This window comes from Mastigoproctus giganteus, chromosome 11 (assembly GCF_048544385.1).
Source record: "Mastigoproctus giganteus isolate SK-2022 chromosome 11, ASM4854438v1, whole genome shotgun sequence".
In the NCBI taxonomy this organism is placed as follows: domain Eukaryota; kingdom Metazoa; phylum Arthropoda; class Arachnida; order Uropygi; family Thelyphonidae; genus Mastigoproctus; species Mastigoproctus giganteus.
The window spans coordinates 114,727,590-114,752,737 of NC_143585.1; the positions used below are offsets into that span (position 1 = coordinate 114,727,590).

General features: G+C 38.5%; 1 protein-coding gene across 2 annotated transcripts in view; it reads right to left on the reverse strand.

The window, feature by feature from the left end:
- LOC150078362 (uncharacterized) overlaps nt 1-22,574 on the reverse strand; it is a 399,628-nt gene extending 377,054 nt beyond the window's left edge. For both annotated transcript variants that reach the window (XM_090385439.1, XM_090385438.1), the window contains exon 1: nt 21,984-22,574. In XM_090385439.1, the coding sequence (XP_090241565.1) occupies nt 21,984-22,333 (350 nt within the window). In that variant the 5' untranslated portion in view covers nt 22,334-22,574. The remainder of the gene's footprint in view (nt 1-21,983) is intronic.
- Nucleotides 22,575-25,148: the final 2,574 nt, after the last annotated feature.

Sequence of the window (25,148 nt, forward strand, 5' to 3'; positions counted from 1 at the left end):
AGTTCGAGCCAGTCACCACCAAATACGGAGGATGCGGAAAGGTCAGGGAATGACCACCGCATATCCCCGAGCAATATGGCCTTAGTTGCTAATGCTCCTAAATACCAAACAAACTTGCACTGCAGCTAAAATAAAACTGATCTAGGGATCACTTGTATCTATCATACTGAGACAGGTGATATTTAGTGAAAGTGTGGATGACTCATTTCTGCGAAACAACAGATGAATTTCCGGGATAAAGGAAAAATCACTCTATCCTAATTCTTTAATAGGATGCTTACAACAGAAAACAGGTTGACCAGAGCCAATGTCTGTGTCGGGAATATGCTCTAATCTTTGCCAATATATTGTGGAGACATAGGTAGCAGTTGACCAGCGCGACTTCTCGGTACAGTAGAGGCTTTACGGGCACCACTAAATTGTGAAATGCTCTTAAGAATTAAACCCTTTAGCTATTAAAAGCTAAAAGTGATTAATTCTTAATCCTTTTAGCTCTTAATTCGTGCTTTCAACAGCGTCAGCTCTACTGTCTAAAGGCCAGAGGTGCGAACAATACCCAGGTCTCTCGAAATCAGTTCGCTATAAAGTGTAAAGCATGTTTAGGGTCTAACGGCACCAGGGGTTTCCTCATCTTCGCGTAGCATACATTGTCGTGTGTTACAGTACGCTGTAAAGGCCAGAGATTTAAAAGTGTATGTATATTGTTAAGTGTAGTGTCTTGTACCGTTGTTCATCTGGCTATTTAGCCGTTGTACCCCTATTGGGGCCCACTGTTGCCCACACTTAGCCCCGTGCAGGCATACCAAGTACAACAGTATTTTAAATAAGTACTCTGGCAGGTCCTGCCACCTAATTTCCTGAGATTTCAGTGGCTAGGACCCATATAAATTTTTTTTTTTTTTTTTGCAATTATCGGGGATAAAACGTTAATGAGGTTAGGAGTCCGAAAGAGTGATGCATGGCTAAGCAGTTAAATTTTGATTGTGTGGGGCATAGGCTGTAGTGTTTAGAAGGGTTGGGAGGGAGACTGAGCGCTGGGGAAAAGACAGAAATATGGGGTCAATAAAGAAGACGACCCCAGGTATGTCAGTGGGGCATGCCCATGCCCCACTAGAAGGAAAATAGGAGGAAAGCGGGGAGGGGAGGAGACGGGAAGGCCGTCCCCTCCCCTCCCCACCCCCTGCCAGGACAGGGAAAGAAAGTGGGCCAGGCAAGGTGCCCAGTCCGGATTGCCAGCCGGCTATGTGGCAGCGGAGCTACAGTCATGATCAAAGAAATGTTCATTCAATCCAGATAGGTCACAGTATGGCTTGTTGTTTTCTCTCATTGGAGTAGGTCCCATCCTGGGGTTGTCTAATGTGGTGGTTTTCATTCCTAAGATGATTACAGTCATTTCAGGTGATTTTCTGTCATTTGTATCTGTCGCTCTTGGGATCAGATCCCGTCCGGTGACTTGTTTCAGTTGAGCAAGGTCAGGTAGTTGTCGGCGCATGGCGTTGTGATCACAGTTCGAGCGATCCGTTCCTGTTGGTTGTCAGCTTGTACTGGAGTCTGCATCCGATGAAGAGAACTCTTGGGTACAAGACCCGTCCAAAGTACAAGGTTGAGTCTGTCATTTAGTCTGCGTCTCGTCAGGGTTTTAGTCAAGCATGGGTCGTCGACCCGTCCAGGTTCGTTCTTTCAGGTGAAGGTAGGTGGTATGTGCTCAGTGTGGCTTTGTCGTTTAGTTTTATCACTGTCAAAATGTTCCTAGACCCTTTTGAGCCTAGGTGTTGGCTCAGAAGGTTCTAGTTAGTGTTCCCTATGGATTGCGTTTAGGGTTCTGCGTCTGGTGAAGAGTTCTCGCGCATATTTGGTCAAGGCCTTATACTCCTCCAGTGAGTCCAGTAGATGCATCTCTTGTTCGTTATATGGAAATTTTCTTCGTTAAACGGAAACTAATTTCAATGTAATGACCAAGGGGAAATCAAAAAAGTTCGCTACATAGAAAAATTCGTTATATGGAAGTTCGTTAAAAGAGTGATTCAACTGTAATTGGATAGATCCCGTCCAGCCTTTTATGTTAAACTTCGAACAATTTCAACTCCACTTTCTTCTCAGTTGTCACGATATCGTTTAGCTCCCTGTTAGATTTTGATGAGCTTCTGGCATTTCCGTCCTTAAAGAATTCCTCGTGCGTAAAATGTACATGCAAAATACCTATTCAATTTGTCACCAACGTGAGCAGGATTATTAACAGTGAAACCATCAACATTAAGTGAACCTATGTGATCAAGTGGACATTAAGCGGACCCTTCCTTCTATTGTTAATAGAAGTAAATAAGTCTTTGCTTCTTTTCTTTGCAAGTTTGCCCAGTAATCCGCCTTAGCTTGCCTAACCTTCTTTGCGGCTTGATTACAGACTAATTTATATCTACCATATGCTTCTGTATCAACAGATAATTTATATGCATTCCATGCATTTTAATTCTCTTTCACAAGTCTCATCAGTTCATCTGGCATCCATTTAGGTCTCCGCCTGAAACGGCATTTCTTAGTTGATATGCAAAGCCTAGTAGCTTCTACGATTATATTCCTGAATGCTTCCCATATAGAATTTGCTGATGGAAACATTATTAGATGGTCCCACTGTATAGAGTTTTAAAACACTATGAGCCACCCTTACGAAAGCAAAAGCATCCTTTTATCCTTGACAGTAGGTTGTCTTTAACAAATTCCACATCATTTCACTGTGATCACTGTCTCCAAGTGGGTCTTTTAATGCAGATTCCTAATCCATGAAGAATCTCTGCTGATAATCAGATCAAGAGTATTTCCTCATATTATCTCTCCAATACGCAGCTATAGAAAATAGTCATCCAATAAATCCCCAATAGCCTTACTAGTGTTTGAGTGACCAACTCACAAGTTCCAGTCAATATCTGGAAAGTTAAAATTCCCCAATTATAAGACATTCTGATTTACTGGCCCGCTCTACTACCTATATAGTGATTTGCTATAATCGTCACAATCATTAGGCCTATAACACCTCCTACTATCATTATCGTCCTCCCAATGCTTCATCATCATCATCAGCCATTTTCAATCCACTGCAGGATGAAGGCCTCTCCAGCAACTTTCCAGTTCCTTCTGTTTTGAGCACTGGCCATCCATTTACTACCCAAAAACTGATGAATTTCATCTATCCATCTCCGCCTTTGTCTTCCAGGTTTTCTTCTAGCTCCTCTTGGGTACCATTCTGTTATTTTCTTAGTCCATCTGTCATCATGTCTTCGAGCTATGTGTCCTGCCCAGGACCATTTTAGTTCTTTAGTTTTGATAAGAATGTCCTTTACTTGAGTTTGCTGCCTAATCCATGTGTTTCTCTTCTTATCTAACAGTCTGATTCCCAATATAATTCGTTCCATTCTTCGCTGTGTAGTTCTCAGCTTCTCTTCCATTCTTTTGGTGAGTGCCCAAGTTTCACTTCCATAAGTCATGGTGGGGAGTATACATTGATTCATTATTTTACGTTTCAGACAAACTGGGATATTGCTCTTCAGTATGTGACTATATTTCCTGAATGCTATCCATCCAAAATTTATTCTTCTCTTGACTTCCAGCCATTTATCATTATTACAGCTAATAACTTGTCCCAGATAAGTATATGACTCCACCTTTTCAATTACTGCTCCTTCAATCATTATTTCCCTTTCTGTGGCATACTTGTTCATCATTACTTTTGTTTTAGCCATATTCATCTTTAGTCCAAAATCCTTACTAACTGTGCATAACTGATTAAGATTTTCCTCTAATTCTTTGGGATCGTGGCTTATGACCACAATGTCATCTGCAAATCGTAAACGGTTTAGTTACTCTCCTTTCACATTGACTCCTTTCTGCGACCAGTCTAATCTTCTGAAAGCTTCCTCAAGGGCAGCAGTAAACAGCTTCGGAGATATTGTGTCCCCTTGTCGAACTCCTTTCCCAATTTTAAATTTCCTACTGTCTTTGTCTAGTCTAATAAAGGAGGTAGCACTCTCATATATTTTCTTCAAAATCATAATATATGGGGTATCAATGCCTTGTCTTTGCAGTGCCCGAAACATTGCTTTATGCTGTATGGAGTCAAATGCCTTTTCATAATCCACAAATGCCAGGCATAATGGTGTTTTATATTCATTTGCTTTCTCCATTAGCTGTGATATTACGTGAAGGTGATCCATAGTTGAGAATCCTGTCCTAAAGCCAGCTTGCTCTTTCGGTTGATTCTCATAAAGTATTCTTTCTAATCTGTTAGTAATGACCCTTGTGAACAACTTGTAGATGTGGGATAACAAGCTAATTGGTCTATAATTTCCAATTTCTGATTTATCTCCTTTCTTATGCAGCAAAACTATGATTGCATTATTCCACTGCTTAGGCGTCACACCTTTTCTAATGCACTTTGTGAAGAGCCTTGCCAGTTTTTGTGTTATGTCTCTTCCTCCCAATTTTAACAACTCTACAGTAACTTCATCTTCCCCCGGGGCTTTCTGATTCTTCATTTTCTTAAATGCATGTTCTACCTCATCAGGAAGAATATCGGGTATGTCGTATGTGTTGCTACTTTGCAATCCATCTTTCCCACTGCTGGCATCATTCCCCTGCTCCTTGTATAATTCTCTATAGTAGTCTTCTGCTATTTGAATTATGCCTTCTTTGCTGTTTATACGTACACCATCGCTATTCTTCAGTTTCAGTATCATTTGTCTTTCTGTATTAATGCTCATGGCTGCTGATTTAAATCCTTTGTTTTCCCTTCGTAATTCCACTAAAAACACACACACAAAACATTGCTCGCTCTTTCCCCTATCTGCAGATTTAGTATCCCCAACACACAAGAAAAGACAAGGCATGTAGCACCCTGTCTTTTCTCGTATTATGCACGAACTTCGAAATTACTAGATTTCAAGAGTAGGCGTAATACAGTACATGCTACTATTATAATATACTGTAAAGGAGATTAGTACTACGTGTTTGGAGAGAAGAAAAACAGTGAGACAGTGTCTGAAGTAAGTATTAACTACGGAATTTCTGGCAATTCATGTAGTTGGGCTATTGCGTAAATGTTTGTGTTGAGTATGCACGTCAATCTATCCTAACTGTTTACGAAAGTAATACACGTCAGATAATTTTATACACATCGGGTACAAAATTCCTAAGATTAGTGTCGGAATTTGAGGTGAAAATTGGGTGGAGTGAAAAAAAAAATAATATTATATATATACCGGTATATTGATTTGAATAGATCTCACCACATATTTCAATAGAGTAATCCCTAATCAACCGCGAGGGATACATTCCTGAAAAGTACCGTGTTTGACAAAACAAAGGTCCCACCTGAAATAGAAGCTGGGGAAATAAATGTGCCAATAAAATAAGAAAAAAACACAGTAAATTTCATTTTCCATTTATACAACATAAAAACGATTATAAGATTGACAATATAATAATAAAAGAAGACAAGAACACGGTGCCCGCGCGAAAATCTTCAAAGCATGACGAAAACACGCTTTCAAAATACGTTAGAGAAAAAATACGAAAATTTATAAACAGCGAAAAGATCGTGCGCAACGCTGTATGTACGGTATTGACAAGTGCTTCATTCAAAGGGTAGATGCAATGCTTCCCAAACTGTGTTCTAGCTCCTAGTGAGATTTTCCAATTGTGCTGTCGGATTAGGGGGGGAAAAAACTCTACTGAGTTCAATACTCTTTAGGTGAGACGCGATTGTAACGTATTTTAACTCCAAGTGTAACCAGTGGCGTATCCAAGTATCATCGTAACGGGTTGCATGGCTACCATGTCCAGGTGTCATCGTAAAGGGAAGGGGGCGTGGCGACCAGTGAGTTTTTAGAACGCAGGAGGCGTTCTACAAAAATTAGGGTTAAGGAGGGTATATGTCCCTTCTGCCCACCCCTGAATATGCCCGAGTGTAACTCAGGTGACAAAAGTTTGGAAACCACTGGAGTAGAGTGTAAACAGGTCTCCTCCCTTTGCGTTACCGTCTAGACCAGGGGTCGGCAGCCTTTTTGAGTGAAGAGCCATTTTTGATCTAATTAAAAAAAAAAAAAAAAAGAATCCGACGAGCCGCACTTCAGCTCAAGCTGGGGGGGGGGTGAGTTTTTTAAGAAATGGAATAGAGGGGGGAAGGTGTTTTATTTAAAAAAATATATTTTTTGAAATATCATTTATTAATAATATTTCTAATTAATGTGACTTTTGCTGCTGAACTTCTTGAGCGAGTCTCAACATCACTGAAGTATGCCGTAATTTTCATCTTTAAACATGCTGAGAGACTCGCATTGTTCAGCCCGTTTCTTGATTTATTTTTAATATAGTTCGTGTTCAAAAATATTTTCCCGCAGAAATTCGTCGAACCAAAAACTGAGAGAAGGTCAAACAAATATTTTCAAATTTATATACGTGTCCGGTAAGCAACACCACGCATCGAACACAATTTGGTCTTGCTTTTTCAACTCATCTATGGGCATCCATTTGTGTAGAATTACAAGGACTCTCCAAATCCTCAATTTTTGCTTCTCTTAATCCTCAATTTCAGTTAAGGCATTTTAGTCTTGCACTCCACATGTCCTTGATTTTTAAGTCCTCTTAACTCCATTTCAAACTTTGCTTCACGTGGGCTAAAAGTTAAAGAGCAGCAGTTAGATGCTCAAAGATCTGCATGCGGCTCGCGAGCCGCATGTTGCCGACCCGGTCCATGGACTGGACTTGCCGTAATAATAATAACAACTGTCGTATTAGGGTTCGTTACCGGAGAACAAACTCATCCACTCACGTGTATTATAACCATAAACTGTGTGGTTTCTCTTCGGTAGGAAAAAAAAAAAAAAAAAACCTTGCTTTCCTCACCGGACAATACAGATTAATACAGCCACTGAGAGTGAAAAAAAAAAAAATAATAATAATAAAAACCCCATAAAGTAGCTCACGTCATTGATAGAATTAAAACCAGCCCTTCCACCAGAACAGCCTTCAAAATCTAAAGGGGAAACTGTCTGTCTTTTTTTTTTTTTTTTTTTTTTTGTTTAAGGAGAACAAACTGAATCACGTATCACTAAAAGAAGAAAAAAATAAAAACAAGCGGATTGTAAAAATTAATATAAAAATATAAAAGCCGCAATTGACAAACCCACAGTTGTGAGCAATTTTTATTCTCTGGATCCACTACTTTTCAACCTCTTTCTATACATTAAAATAAGTTTTCTCCTAATGATATTTATTTAGTCAATGGGAGAAGAGAGATGCGGGTTACGTGTAATACGTAACAAATACAAAAATACGTAACAGAAGCTTGTTTTACTGCGGTAAAACAAACTTCTGTTTAATTGTGGTTACGCGCTATGTTTATCTAACATGACCACGTAGTGTCATTCTTGATTCCATATGTAATGGATTTATTTAAATAAACTAAATGCAACAAGGCATAATATTTTAAGAGTTTAAGATTCTATATCTATATAATATGGGTGTAGATATACCATAGACAACTCTTAAAGAAAAACTACGATAGTAGTGTGAAAGGCACCCAACCGATGAAAAGCCAACTAGCTTTGAAACGGTGCCGTCTGGGTGGTGGTGCCCATCGCGAATAACTGACAATATAGTCTGCTCTATTAGTGAAGCGTTACTTATTCTATGTAGTGCAATACATGGTAACTCGTTGTGAAGGATGAGCACAATGAGATAGATGAAATGATGACTTTCACACTACGATCGTAGTTTTTCTTTAAGAGTTGTCTTTGGTGTATCACAGATATTATATCGATATAATAACGTATTTATGTATTCATAGCTGAGGAAGAGACACACACAGAATCGGAAGCTTCTGTATTTTATTTTATCAAAAGAAGCGAGCGAAGCCCCCTAGTTTATATTAATGATTTAGAAGCGCATTTCACAGCTCCTCCGATTAAGTTCGCCATTTTTATACAGATTAAACTATTTTGAAATATTAGCTCCAAACTACTTTCTATTACCGAGTTCTCTGAATTAGAATGATGCAAAGCAAATAATTTGTTTTAAACATTTCAAAACGCAAAATCATGACTTTTACACACCCTATCAAAATAAAACTATGCACGATTACAATATAGACAATGAAATCTTTTCACGTGTTGGCAGTCACAGAGACCTGGGTGTATTTTAATCTAACACGCTCTTTGTTTCTCATACAAGTGAAATGAATTCGCAATTCGATTTAAAAACGCCGTGTTAGTACGACATTATTCATTTACTTGGTCTTACTCATTTTGGAATTTGCTTTTTGAAAAGGAAAAAAAAAAGTATTGCTAATACAATGTAAATTTATAATTCAATAAAAAATAAAATCTAAAAGCCAATTACATACATACATACATACATACATACCCAGTGGTCAGGAGCGGGAGTGCAGTAGCACATGCTCTTTGAGTAGACCGGGGTTCAAGCGCCTGACTACTAAATACGGTCGATCTGCCAACCCGCACTGGACCAGCGTGGCAGATTATGGTCCGTTTCCTTCAACATGAATTGTTGAGGAGGCTTCCATCCTGAAGTGGGTTGATAATGGCTGCAATTTACTTTTTACTTTTTTTTACACACACATATGCAATATATATATGGGTACGCAAACATTTTTTTTTTTATTTTTGAAGGGGTCCATACATCTGAGTAGTTTGGGAACCACTGTTCTAATCCATTTCAGAGTTTAACAATTTTAGATGTAGGTTATTTATCCGATGTGTCTTATGTGGTTTTTTTTAGGAACTTAAGTGATCCCTGGTATTCTTAGCAAAACTTTGTACTTAAGTTAAAAATAACCCCCTAGTTAGCAGTCTAATTCTACTGAACAAATACAAATTAAATCTGGATCCGTTTGTGAATATAAAATACCTTCCTCAAATTAGCTAATTTTAAAATAAATAATTTTGACCTTGCTTCATTATAAATGGAAACTTTTATTTTATTTAAATCATACGCATTTTCTCAATATTTTATTCTGGAATGTTTGCATATCATCCTAGAACTGTACAATCAGTTGAAACTGCAAAACAAATAATTTTAATTTTTCTTTGTTTCAAATAGTCATTTTTATATTCATAAGCATTGTACACATCTTATTGTATTATTATTATTTATTTTATTTTTTGTAAATACAGTAGAAGGTCGATTATCCGAACCACCGCCGCCCCCCAAAAATTACAATATCTTTTTAACTCCTTAATTCATTACAGGAGGTAAAAATCAAATGTTTGCTTTAGCTACTGTTTGATCCCAGCTAGTGGACCGAAGAGACGGTCACACGTGTAAGATTTGAATGAAGACGTAGGTGAGACTAACTTTATTTCAAAGGATTCCCGGGTTTTCCAAGTGTGGGCAAGATGATGCAGAATCATGGTTAAATAACGATGCTGTTGATCCCGGTTATATTTTAACCGAAGAAATTGTTGCATTAGTCCAGGATGAAGAACGTGCTGACGATAACCAAGGTGATTCTGAAGACGAAGAAGAAGCGTGGAGCGGACCCACTCAAGCGGAGACCTTTAATTCGCTATAAACTGCAATGGCATGGTGTGAGCAACAGTCTGAATGCAGTTCTACACAGATACTGCTATTAAAGAGGATGAGAGACCCTGCCGCCAAAAAGACAATCTCGCATAGTTCAAAGAAAAATTCACGATTACATATTTTAAAAAATAAACCTTTCCAAGATTCATTATATTCTTATTTGTGTGCAATTACTTGTGTTTGTTTATTTCTGTTTATGTAAAAAAAAAGTGTGATTTATAAATTGTTTCTTCAAAACGTTTTGGTTATTATATACTAACCATTTCCTAAATCAATTATTTTTAATACTTCATATTTCAAAATACAGTAGCAATAACCTTGCTTACAATAATTTAATTGTACGCCTAAGTACACTTTGTAATTAGGTATTCAAACTGAGTATTTTCATGTTTGATTATCCGAACTTTTGATTAACCGAAACAACCTTGGTCCCAATTAGTTCGAATAATCGACATTCTACTATATTAACCTTATATAAATATACACTGTCATTGGAGATACAATAATTTTTTTTCATTATTTTTAAATAAAAAAAAAAAAAAAAAAAGAAAAAAGTACTTTTGCCTTTACGAATATTCTGTTGGGAGGGGGTACACACTCGCAAGCAACAATGTTCGTTATAATACCTAATAAGTAGACTGTTTGCATTTAGTTTAATATACAATATGAACTACCTACTTGTTCATATTCATGAACAAGTAGCCGACAACTGCTTCTTGTACGTTAGGGATGTCAAACTCATCCAGTTAGGATATGTTATCTTGTTTTCAAAAGCTACAGGATGCACCACATATATTAAAACACACACACCACACACACACACACACACACACACACACACACACACACACACGAGTTCACTCCTCTGTTGGGCGTGTCATTTTATTGTGACTAGTGTAATTAGGCCAAACGGAAATTTGGACTAATTGTACTGATCAAAAAAATGACTTTTTTTTTTTTTTTTTGTTCTCTATCATCTCCAACTATACATGTAAACACGCTTTGCTAAACCAGTTTTCCGCACTGATTTCAAATAGTGCTCGGTTTTTTTCCCCCTACCACGTGTAGTTTTTGTAATACGACTGCTGATGTTAATCAGTTTAAGTTAATTAAGACGGTTTCATTACAAAACACTTACAATTATATTTTTTATCACTTTTACATTTTAAAGCAAACATGCATAATTAAAATAATATAGATAATACAGTATACATTGTTATAAAAAAAATGTATGGAATTTAAAAATTTTGCGCGATTTCCTTTGGTACATCTTGAACAGAATGTCACAGTAAACATATTTTGTTCCAGAAAGTTGGTAGCGATTTTCCATTGACTTAATGTCTAGATGGAATTGTTTCCCATACTCATCTCTCATCCTACCAGGGTTTTGACGAAAAAAGAGCGAATGCAAGAAATGAAGTTTCAGCGACATTCCATACCCCCTTTCTTTATACGTATCGAGCAGTTTCTGAACTCCAACTATGTATGTGGGAGAGCCAAAAAGTTTCCACAAAACCATTTGAAAGCCTACCATGCTTTTAGTTCTAATACATAGAAGCATTTTTCAATGCTTTCATTCTACAGAAGCACTCTGAATTGAGGCCTCAAAGATTCCCTCTTTCACCTACGCAGTACTGATCTTTAAAAATTTCTCACGTAAGTAACGAAATCCTTTCGAATTCACGTGCGCATCGCTTTCACAAAACTCATTAGCCCAAGTTTAATGTGGAAGAGTGGAAATAGACTTTTCACTGGATCCTACAAATGGAATAATGCACACTGTTCTTTCCTGACTCAATTGTCTCATTTGAGGACAGTCAAGTCTGATCATCCCATAGTCCTGCTTGCAAATATGGAAACGTCATTAGAGGAGCTATTTGCGGACAGAATTCTTTGTTTCAACATCAAAATTTAATTTCATTGAGACAGTTTGGTTAACGGCAGGTCCGTTATATTGAAGCTGCCCTTTATGATCTAGTGAACCACATCATCAACTTCTCAGCATCACTTCCAGGTATGAATTTTCTATATTTATTGACTTTGAGGGAGCTTCTAATTCTCTTTGGTGGGCATGCGCCCTCAAATGTCTCAGACATGCCAACTTTTCTTACGAGCTGCACCATCTTGTACAAGATTATTTCCATGAAAGTTCCATTTTGATGATGTAAAAAAAAAAAAAAAGAAGTTTCTCAAGAAGTTCCTAGGAAGTTACCCCAGGAATCCATCCTGGGGCCTCTCATATGGAACAGTTTTATACACATGGTTCTCACGTCAATTTGTAAACACACGTCATTGCTAATGCCAATGACCTACCACTATCACCAGGTGAAAATAAAAAAAAATTGCGTTCAGTTATTTTTATTGTTTATACTAACTTATTGTATACAACTCCGACCCAGTTAATAGAATAACACTGCAGTTGATAGCCACAGATAGGCTGCAGCTAAGGGCATTAATGGAATCTTAAATGCACTACCTTCAGCATTAATGAAATCTTAAAAGTACCACCACGTGAGTAACAATCGGCAAGAGAAAGACAAAGAGAAAAATGTTTTTTACTGACCTAATTGGGCAGCTTTAAACAAACTAAATTTCTCCCACAGAAACTAAGATGGTCCTTTTTAAAGCAAAGTTAGATCAATAAAAAACCACCGTAAATGGAATCCAGATCCCCCTTCGTTACAGAAATAAAGTACATGGGACTAATACTGTATAACCGTTTAAACTTTACTTCTCACGTAAGTAATCTTGCTGGTAAAAAAGAATCAATTCACCGGGAACTTATGAAAATCAAGAACGGGATCGGAACTAGCTAAAATAACCATTCAGATTAACAGCCAACATGGTTAAGAGCTCCCGTTCTATGATGTCACGAGCTTACTGTGACTTTCAACAGTAGCCGAACAACAAGCCAAAAGTCACACATAGTACAGCCACATGTGGTCGATGCATGTTGAGCGTTGTCTTGTCTCGTAACACAGCAGCGTCCCAGCTAACTCAGTACAACGCAGGAAAAGTGAGACAATATCAACATGGACTATTATGCACCGGACATTAACTCGTATAGGCTACTCGCCCCAAGAATCTATGATCTCTTCCAAGCTCAAAATATCTTTTCACCTCACCAGTATGGATTCTTTAAGGGCAAGTCCAGTGAAGATGCACTCCTTGCGTTAAGAAATTACATCCAGAGCTCCACATCCAAACATGAAATGGTCATCTTCATAGATTTCGAGGGTGCTTTTAATTCCCTCTAGTGGGAGAGCGCTAGGCAGTCGACATCTCATGGGAATCCATGCTCACTGCAAGATACAAGAAACTGCACCCAGCATTGCCATGTCAGCACCAAACCCCGGACCACCGACGTGTTGAAATCTGTCGCCTAGTCTGATGAATCATGTTTTCCACTTTATCATGGTGATGCGAGCATTCGCATTTGGAGAAAGCAACATGAGGCCACGGCACCTGCATGTACTGTTGGTGTTGAGCAGGCTGGAGGCGGTGGTGTTTGGAAACTGCTTTCGTAGCACGGGCTGGGTCCTCTGATCACTGTTAATTAACAGCTAGATGGAAACGCCTACATTTCTATCGTTGCCAATCAAGTACATCCCTTCACGATGACAGTGTATCCAGACAACTCCGGTGTCTATCAAGAAGACAAAACGCCATTCCACAACGCCAATAGTTTGCTAACTGGTTTTAGGAACATGGCAGTGAATTCTCCGTCTTCCCATGGCCACCCAACTTATCTGATCTCAACCAAATTGAGCATGTTTGGGATCTACTGGAAAAAGGACATCCGATGCTACGACCATCAGCCTGGCAATATGCAGTGTATAACTGGACACAGTGTGCAACATATGGCACCACAGGACACACTGCAACACTGCCTAAACGTGTAGGGGCTGTATTACGACCAATAGGTGACCCTACGAGGTATTAGGTTGGTGTTGCTAATGGACAGCAAACTCATATGTATATGCACAGAAGTTAACGTACGCAGTTCGTTACATTTTAGGCGCCTAAGCAAATAAATAAATTTTCTGTTTATACTCCGGCACGACAACCAAGTCAGTAGAGTTTACAATAAATCGTCAATACAAATATTTATCGTATTTAGTAGTCACGGGCTTGAACTCCGATCCACTCAAAGAACGCGTGCTATGCACTCTCGCCCCTGACCACTCGGCTACGTCAGGCCTAAATACTGTACACTGCTCGACAAAATTAACAAAACAAAATGCTTTTCATGAATATTTTATTGTGTACAGTGTCGCCGAAGCCGAATATTTGATATAATAGGCATCCTGGCATGCAAATTCTCATTTTCCAATATAAATCGATCACCACCTTACAGAGCCGCACATTATGAAAATTATTCATGTCTATAAAAACAACGGTTGCAACCACGTCATTTCATTCCCATTTCTTGGCTTGCTCAGTGGGACAACCACATCTCCAGTATTCAGGATGGCAAGCCATCGTCGTTTAGATTATTTTTTGAGATGGTGGGTCTTTGGACAACTTAAAGGCGGGCAGGTGGAGGCGAAAATGACACACTGGCTTAATGTGTCATGCAGTGTTGTCTCAACACTATGGAAGAAGTTTCAAGGGACAGGAACCATTACAAGAACTAGCCAAGATCGCCCGAAGCTACGTCAACCAGAACAGACCGCCATCTGGCTACAACAGCAAGCCAGAACCCTACGATGTCCTGTCATCAACTGTCTGTTGAGGTTGCTGCGACCACAGGTGAAAATATCTCCAACCGGACTCTGTTAAGAAGGCCCGATTCAAGTGGACTCTACGCAAGGAAACCAGCGGCTTGTATCCCATTAACCCCAGACCACCACAGAGTTCGTCAAAATTGGTGCCATGAACATGTGACTTGCAGCCCTGACAAATGGCGTACAGTTCTGTTCGCTGATGAGTTCTGTTTTAGCCTACAAAAAGCAGATTCTATACGTTATTTCATCTGGTGACAACGAGATATGCGGTACCATCCCTCCAACGTCAGAGAAAGGATACTTACAGTGAAGGCGGTGTTTTCTTGTGGGGTGGAATAATGATAAATGGCCGCACCCCTCCATGTTTTTGATAGGGTACCGTAACTGCCAGAACCGATCCTAGAACCCTATTTGCAACTTTTTAGGAGCGCGGTTGTTCGATATTTTCTTTCCATGCACCACAACGACACTGTACACAAAGCGCAAGTGGTGGAGGAATATCTTGAAAGTGAAGGTATCCAATGACTACCGTGGCCAGCACGATCACCAGACTTACATCCGATGAAACATGCATGGGATGCCCTTGGCATTACATTGCACGCTGAAGCCAACTCCTCAGTCACTTGGTGAGCTAAGCTCTGCGCTGGTGGAAGAATGGGATTTGTTGCAACAGAATCATATAGACACCCTTATATCGAGCATGGTTCACAGTTGTCAGGCCTGCTTAGCCGTTGGAGGGGATCATAACCGTACTGATGTCATGTGGCCATATTTTCTAGCATCTTTTATCGACTTCTGTATTATTACTTTTTTGGTAATTCTTATACTGTACAACCCTATAAATGTCCCTTATACCTGTCCGAAGTTTCTCGCTGTCTCCTCATTTCATCGTTATTCTATGGTACACCACCATACCACATTTTTGTATCGATTAATTACAAGCCACGAATTACACCACATTTTCTGTTAATTTTGTCGATCAGTGTAATAATAATTCTTCATTTATAATAATAAGAAAAAAAAAAAAAAAAAAAAAAGGAAGGACTTTTTTTGCGGGAACCAAGAAGATCTCGTTAGTGTATCCACTATCCGTTTATTCTTCCAATCAGCGGATGACAACAACGATAATTCCAGTACTTCAGCTGCATTATACAGTATTTGGATAGCCTATTCAATATTTATGAAAAAGATCAGTAATAAATGCCTGGTTTATATCCATCCGATTTTAATGAAATGTAGGACGGCCCGACTAATCGTTCTAAAAGAGCCAAATATAAAATTTCATAAAAAGCCATCCACTGAGAGTTGAGTTAATAGATGTGGACGGACATCAAAGAAATAATAATTGCCAGATTTCTGTTGGTCAGATTTTACTGAAATTTGGACTGGCTTTTATGTTTGGCCCTTCTTTTTTTTTAGAAGGGCCAAACATAAAATTTCACAAAAATTCACTCACTTACAGGATAGTCCGCACACAGATGGGCATGCTGAAGGCAATAGATGCTTTAGGTATACACCGGTGTTCAAAGAAAGTGCATCACCTAGGAATTTCACATTTCTAACTCTTTTTCGAGATGGTATGTTACATTAATGATTAGCATCACAAATAGAAATATAAACAAAAAAAAATTATTAATAGTTAAGGCAAAGCTAAGTAATATTTGACAGGTGCTCTCAAAATATTCCAAAATGAGCATTTGCAACCTTTATACAACAGATTTGGTAAACACGACAATTATGGCTGAAATATTATCAGAAGCTCTCAGTTTGCTTCAGTTTATCATTTTTAACGGAAAACAAAATGAAAAGTTCACCAGGTGCAAACTAATATTTAATTGAACCGCCTCTGGCTCTGATGACAGCAGCACGCAATCGAGGCATTGACAAGATCAATATCTGGAGATAATCAACTGATACTTCGTGGTTCCAAGCACGAATTATTGCTTCCTGAAGTTCACGAAGGGTCTTTAGTTTCTTTCTGGCAACTACAGATTCCACATGATGCCAACAGTTCTCTATAGGATTCAGGTCCGAGCTGTTTCCTAGCCAGCTAAAAGTTGCAATGGACCGTTCTTCCAACTATTTTTTCACCTGTAACAAATGTAAACACATTACTGTCGAACCTCTAATGCAGAAATGAAGCTAAAGTAACTACAGAAGTGCCTGTGCCTACTTACACTTTTCTTCGCCGGATGACAAGGAGCAGAGTCGTCCTGAAAGATGCAGTTAATTGGTCTCTGATGGTTGGCAGCAATTTGCCTTCCAATTGCAACCGATCATATTCATGCAAGAACAGCCAGGTATCCACGTATATTGGCATTTACGGAACAATTTATAAACTGCAGGGGACCTACTCTGCGATATGAAATGCATCCCCATATCATTTTTTGGCTGGTAGGGAATTTCAGTGTAGACACCATACGGCGAATAGTTTGTCTCCCATAAGAGCCATGCAGGTTGAATTTCTTCTCATCCGAGAATATAACTGACTTCCACTGCTCGGGGGTCTATTTGACATGCTCCTTACACCAAATTAATCGGGCCTTTTTCATTTTTTTTTTTTTTTTTGTGTGAGGAGGGGCTCCTTGTAGCCCGTCTGATGACGGGCTACAAATCCATTTTTGAAGAGGCGTCTTCTGACTGTTACTGCACTTGCTACCACTACTGTATGTTCTTCCTATTCTCTTTAGCTCAAACGAAGAAGCTTTACGGTTTTTAAGGCACAAGCGCTTCAAAACGCGGTCCTATTTTGGCGTAGAGACTCGTTTGCATCCGGTTACTTTTTTCCTATCAGCAGAACCAGTATTCTTGAGTTTGGAAAGAAATCTACTCACTGTCGACTGATTACAAGACACTCTATAAGCAATATGACGGGAAGAACATCCTTCCTCAAGTAAAGCAACAATAGCACTCTTTCTTCGGGGCGTCAACTGCACGTAACTCGCCATCCTGACACAAGCAAGGAATGACTGCAACTCTTACAGAGCGTGCATATGTAGCTGAAAGTAACAACTGATGCAATATTACGTCATCACCTACGCGTGTCAATCTTATCTGATGCAATCTGCAAGAAATTGTGCCATATGCAGGGTTGTTAAAATTAAAATATCTCTATGTTGAGGACTCTGGTGGGAGTTCTAAGGCTCGTAGTGAAGAGAAATTTGGACAACAGGTACAATAAAGAATGCGCTCGCCATTTATTGAAAAAAAAAAAGTTACAAAATTTGTCACTGTATGGCGCGTAACTATCTTAGTTACGATTATGCAAATAACTTACGTATTTGCATTATCGTAAGTTATTGCCACAGTGCCACTACTCAGCTCTACTGCCACTACTCAGCTCTACTGTAGCGCATAAGGTGTGGACCTATGACTGTTTGTGCTGTCCGCAAAATGACTGCGAAATTTGAAGCGACAGAACATGGCGCCTCCGTAGCCAGGTGGGAAGGAGCCGCAGTGCGTAGCACACGCTTCTTGATTAGACCGGGGTTCGAGCCCGTCACCACCAAATACGGAGGATGCGGAAAGGTCAGGGAATGACCACCGCATATTCCCGGAGCAATATGGCCTTAGTTGCTAATGCTCCTAAAAACAAAACAACAACAACAACAGCGACAGAACATCTTGGTGTTCAACCAGGTAGAGGTCGAAAACGAGTGGACTCCTCTCGTGTTGAAGATGTGGCTATGGCTGTAGTGAAATATATCAAGTCAATCTCCATGTGGTAGCGCAAGTGTGCCAGCTGTTTCTCGTGAAGTGGACATGCCGTATTCTACTGTAAGGCTAGTAATGCGTCAGGTGTTGCGGTACTATCCTTACAAGATGTACATGCTAAAGCATGGTGATGCAGATATTCGTTTCCCATACGCACGTCAGTTTCTGGCGCGAATGACAGTGGATATCACTTGGCCATGGAACATCCTTTGGAGTGATGAAGCCCACTTCTGCTTAAATGGGCAAGTGAATACGCACAACTGTCACATTTGGGTAACAGAAAACCTTCGAGTTATCCAAGAGGTCCCGTTGCATTCTCCAAAAGTGAGAGTGTGGTGTGGATTTACGGCCACATTCATAATTGGGCCATATTTTTTTGACCAGGTAACACCGACTGGACCCCACACCTGTTCCGTCACTGAACAGCGATATTATGAAATGTTGGCAAATTTCGCAATACCAGAGCTGCAACAACGTGGGTGCTTTCAGGATACCATATTCATGCAAGATGGTGAACCACCCCAGCCACCGTTGTGTCCAAAGATTGCTAAGGCTTTACAGACGAACGGGTCATCAGCCGTTGTTTCAAGACATCTTGATCACCCCCAATCACCGGCTTCATCCCATGCAACTTCTAGTTGTGGGGTTTTTTGAAGAACCAGGTGTATCGGGAAGGATGTCAAACTCTGGCAGATCTGAAAGACAGCATTAGACGTCATGTGCTGGCTATTCCAGTTGACACGTTACGTTCTGCTGTAGAAAATGCTATGCAAATAACTGATGTTATTTGCATTATTAATATATCGAATGGAAACTGTTGTTGGCCAAAATGGAGACCACATTGAACATTTGTAGCGCTGTTCAAGTGATTTGCATTGTCACAGCGCCATATAGTGACAAATTTTGTAACTAACTTTTTTTTTCCCAATAAATGGCGAGCGCATTCTTTATTGTACCTGTTGTCCAAATTTCTCTTCAGTACGAGCCTTAGAGCTCGCCAGAGCCCTCTACATAGGGATACTTTAATTTTAACAACCCTGTATTTACGTTATTCGAACGACAATTACAATTTTAAGGGGTGAAGCACTTTCTTTGAAAACCAGTGTATACGCTACTGCATCTAAAAATCACAGCACCTCTTATTGCTGAAGTTCGGAGTTGACATTATTTAGTCTCTGCTAAGCTATATATATATATATATATATATATATTATTTATTATTATTATTTTTTCATTTTGTTTTGATTTTTAATCTACGCTAGGTGTGAGGTAGAAAACCAGTGCAACATATATTTTACTAGTGGTGAAAATAGTTTGTTTTTCCATTATCTTCTAAAAAAAAAAAACCTCCAGGGATTCACATCTGGTGAGTATGGGCTTGGTACACCCAGGGGGTTCTGAACTAGATATCACCATTCTTCTCTTTCTCGATGATTCCCTTCTACTTCTGACTCTCTCTCTCTCTCTCTCTCAGGGTAACTCAGTTTTTTTTTTTTTTTTTTGGTTGGTGCAGCATAAGCCTCAGGCTTCCATATGACTATTAATAATAATAATAATAATAATAACAAAATTGTGAGGTTTAACTCAGAATAAACGGAATTTGCCAAATTTATTCCCAATTTACATATTAGGGAAACAAGTAGATTATTATTACTAAGCAACCGAACTTGCTAGGCAGGTTGGTTTTTTTCACCGAGCAGAACCTTTCCGATAGCTGCCCACTGCTTACTTTGTCATGATTCGCCTCCCAATTAATCGTTCTGATGAATAATTTCATTCACTCACGTTATAATTTCGCGTCACGAGTTCTTTCTACCCTGTACCCTCCCACGACTATTCAAGAATATGTTTAGGCTTGGCAGGTTGGCTTTTCTAGTATTTTTTATTCATTGACTGTAGCGTGCAGAGCGCAGTTCCGAGGGGGGGGGGGTAGAAATAATAATAATTAAACTAAACTATTATTAATATTATTATCTTGTATTATTTCTATCCTGATAATCGCTGACCATCCAAAACCCGATTCAATTACCAGCAATAAATATCATTAAGAAAATTAATAAATTAAATACTATACAACCTTCTTTGGCGACGTAACTGTGATTGACAAAACTAGGTTTGCATTAATTAGTAATTGATAATATAACTACCAACAATAAAAGTAATTTCAGAGAATGAACTGTTTATTGAAGACCTCTCTGTAACTACAATGCCTTAGGCGAATTAAATAATATATTAGCATTTTTATAAACAAAATTACGTAATTAAATTATTTAAATGGATTTCGACTTCCCATGGTTTGCGGTTAAAAAGACATTTAATCTTTATATTATCGAAAACTCCGCTGGTCTATCACGTTTGGCTGACTCATCAGCGGAAGGAGAGGAAAAATCCCGTGTCTTTCTCTCTCATACAAATGTACATGTAATCTGATAAATAGCAGTGATGAAAAAATAAAGTGGTTATGGATATAAACAACTACCTGAGAGAAGAAATTATCCATTACTACTTGTTTTTAACAAACGCAGGCTTTTGAAAATTCCATCTTCTTTTGTTATAATTTGTGATAAATATTAAAGTTGAGTAAATTCGTTTTAAACGAAAAGGTCAAAGAAGCAAAACAGTATCACTTTGTCGCAAAATTGTGATAAGAACAATGATTAAACCTGTTATTTATTTATTTTATTTTTTTTTTTGATGAATACAAAAAAAAAAAAAAAAAAAAAAAGGAATCTGACAAGTTCATATGGCCTGTAGATAGAACTTTTAACCGTACTGTGGATCTTTTTATAAAAATATATTAAGCACTTCAATTAAATTTTTTTGTTAATATATTGTTCTGCAATTAGAGAGAACACGCGCACACAGTCTATATATGTTTAAGCATACCATATAGTAATATGAAAGTTGGATAACCCAGCGTGGGATAAAGTAAATCAAATAATAACATCAACCCCCATACTGAGTAGTATAGTGTTATTTTAGCTACTTATATCATACATAAATTATAAGTTTTTCTTTAAAAAAATTTCTAATTAAGAACTGAATCTGTATCTGCCCATTCATACAGTACAAGTTTGCAATTAAGCCGTTTGCCTATGTGGATAAACTTCAAATTATAACATTAAATTATTAATAATTTAATATGCCATCATTTAAGCTGATTTCAACTTGAAACAGACCGAGTCATTAAGAATGAGATAAGGCAAAATTATAAGATCATGTTTCGTTCTTATTTATGCATTACAGGTATCATAAGGAAGCGGAATAAAGTTAAGAAATAACGCAGATAAGGAATCATAAAAATGATTCCTTATTATGAATCGGGATTAAAGCAAATGCCTTCATAGTCTTCGTACTTTACTGTTTTACGGCTACATACTACTTCTTTAATGAGCCGTCCATTCAATAATAAGGAATAATTATTGATGAGCGTACACAAAATAGCATATTAAAAAATAACATTTACTTTTAACCCCAGTTATAAAAATTTAATACCTAGCACATTAAGTATCTACGAAAATGCATTCACTCGCTTCACGGCGGTTATAATTACCGCCTTCCCACACAGTGAAAAAGGTCCAATTCGAATTCCAAGATTTTTTTTTTTTTTTCTTTTTTGCAACATGGCTGAGTTAGTCTGTGTCAGGCGAGAGCTGATTTTTCATCCAACAGACTGAAGAATATATGCATTTACAGGCAAATACACTAACGCCTCATAGCCTTAGTTGCTTTGGTGCTTAACACACACACTCGTTTCACGATAGATAAGGTACACTAAATTGTAAAATAAAAGCAAGAAAAGTGAAAAATAATCGCTTTCTCTTTTTTTTTTTATATTAAATATTTGAAAGTACGTCTGTTGCCATTTATTCAGAAATCTTCACTCTACAAACCTGTTACAAAACCGCAATAAGTTCCGTAACAAAATATTAATGGAAAACCTTCACTTACCCTTCCTTGGTGAGAAAAATGAAGGAAGCCGGTAATGACGACAACTGTAAACACATGGACCTCCGCAGTTCCTCTGCTTTCATATTTACATCCTCTACGAGTAACACACCGAGCACAATATGATAGTAATCTCCCACAGTTGACTGGTTCTTACTCGACGAACGCTCGTCGGCTAGAATCACACCAGCAAGCTGGGACTTGTTTGTCACCATGTTGTGGTTTTTGTAGCCTAAAGAAAAGTCGTTCGAAAGTGTCCCACACTGATTTAGGCACGACAGGCCTACCTCTTTCAGGAGGCCATTACTTTGAATGCAATCCAACACCTCAGCTGGCATAACGTGCATTGGCATTCACGTGTCTTTTGCCGCTGCACCCTGAGAGTAGCGTCCTTCAAACGCATGCAGTTCGCCTGGCAAACATCAAACTGGCAACTGAAGCAGTCCTGTAGCTGTACAAGTAATGTGATGGGCAACTTGTTGCGCAACAGCTTCACCTGTAACAATGCCGGAAGTTCATTGAATGGTTAGTGAGAAGTGAGGGACGAAACTATGTCACTGAGTGATACTCCACAGGTTGTTCTTGGAACGACAAAAAAACTGGTCCGGCTGCTCGCAGCAGCTCAGATAACAAACATCTTATCTGGCAAAGAAGCTGTTATAGCTTGTTTTTTTAATAAGCCGTGTTCCTTGGCTAATATTTCACCATAGATGTCGCTTTAATCAAATGTTTATGTTTCAGGAATACTTAAGAGTACAGTAGTTATATTTTTATATAATTAATTATCAAGGTCATATGTAATACTGAAGAATAAACTGCTGATAATTGTTCGAAAAGATGTAAAAAAGTAAATCTGGTCTTAAAATGTTATCCAAGGGTTTTATTTTGTTTAGATATTTAAATCTGAACATCTTCAACGTTTGTACTATTTTTTTTTTTTTAAGAGAGGAAATTTGCTTTCAGCCAAAGAGTGATTGTTGGAACAAGCCTCTTCACATATGCCACTATTAATACTAAAACTAAAAGTACACGTTGCTCATAAAACCGTGAAAAGGCTTATATCGCTTTGAGTAGAGAGCGTCTCCTTGCTGTGAACACGTTTGTGCCATTTCATTTGAATTGTACAAATGTAAGTCAAATATCAAAAAAGGGCCTCCTTCATACAGTTTTTTTAAAATAGATTTTACTCAATAATTTGTGCATATTTACAGAAAATCATCTGTTGAAGAAAAAAAAAAACAGTACAGTACATTCAAATTACAATTCATTTTCAGTATCCATTTTATTATTATTTATTATTTTTTTTATTATGGGTACTAGTTTCAAAACCTGGAATGGATCGAGCCTCTCCGGATGGGCTCGATCCATTCCAGGTTTTATGTGTCGTGCCACACAAAATCTGGAAACCGTGGTGCCACGGTTTCCACGTGGTGCCACCATGAACAGCGTTGAATTTTCTGGTGGTTGGTTGGCTCAGAGTTTCTTAGCGCATCGATTACTTTATAATCAGAACATGCAGTTCATTTGGTATCAGATGTGATCTCTGTATTGTGCGTATGCCTTCTCAGGCTAATTTCCTTGTACTGAAAAACCCGGAATAACTAACAGGAAGAAACCGTACTCTATCTACATGAGATCGGCTAACTACAGGAACTTTTTAAGCCTCCGCCCTGCCGGCGAGAAGTTTACAACTAGTGGGGTATTATCGTATGGTGCAACTGCAACAGGACCATGAGCTTGGGGTTTAAAAAAAAAAAGAGAAATTACCTTGAAGGTCAATAAAGAGCCATTTCACCAGGGCCCATGTTCGTGATGATACGTCACTGATTCGAATATATATCTCTACAAACGAATGAACAATAGTGTTGTTGTTGTTGGGTTTTAAGAGCATCAGCGACTAGAGCCATATTACTCTGTATATATTGTCTGAAAATTGCGTGTGTTCTGTGGTCGATTTTCTCAGAAAACCTGAGAAAAAACCATGCTACCCTCGCTGAGACCGACTAACTCAGCCACATTGTCAAAAAGGCCAATTAAAATTCCTCACGTCATCGATGGGGTTCCAACGCAAGTCTTTTCCACCCGGTGTGGGAAGGACGGCGATCCTACCAACTGTGCTACCCACGAGGGTTAAAGACTAGTGAAACCACTATATTTTCTTTTCCAAGAAGGATCAGCAATTTCGTATACTGGTTTGCGTTGGGAATCTGGGCGCCTCCGTAGCCAGGTGGGCAGGAGCAGCAGTGGGTAGCACACGTTTCTTAGTTAGACCAGGGTTCGAGCCCGTGACTACCAAATACGGAGGATGCGGAAAGGTCAGGGAATGACCCCCGCATATCCCGGGAGCAATATGGTCTTAGTTGCTAATGCTCCTAAAAACCAAACAACAAGAGCGTTGTGAATCTGGGGTTGCTAGATTTTTTGACGGATAAACAGGTAGAACAAAATTTTTATTTCGATATCAATATATTGACGCGAAATATAAACACTGGACGAACTTTTCATAATAATTTCATTAAAGTAACAGGTAGGGTAGTTTATCAAGGAGAGGGATTATATAACAATGATGATATATGCAACTGACAGTTAGTGAAAATTAAGCTCAAATTTATCTTTAATTTATCTCCAGTTTTTAACTAGCCATTAGATAATGTACTTAACTTAAGTGAATAATTACCATACCACAAATTAATAGCATAAAACACCAATTTACTCGTGCTTTGGGAAAAGAGTAGTGTACGCCCGATCGTGCCCTCGAGGATCCGCATTGGTAATTGCATGCATAATCATTTTTATAAACCAACTTACAAATCAACTGCGCTGACAAGTGACAACTAGGTTTTCCAAGTTTGGGAAAAAAAATCTATGGGCGAGGAAAAAAATAAATAAAACTCTTAAGAGGAGGTGATCGTCGAAGTCCATAGCACAGAGCTGTTTATAACGAAAAGGAAGCAATCGTATGACTTTGCTTGATATCGCAAAATTGATTCTCCCTCCTTTTTTTTCTTTGTAAAACTGGGACAGTTATGGTCTTAAAACGCCGTTTTTTGCAATGATAGGGTGAAACTCGACGGGGCCCAACACCATTATTGGTAGGCGAAACCGTTTCGCTTTCCAATAACGATAAACATGTTTGCTGGGTTCTGGTTCTTTTGTAAGTATTTTTCT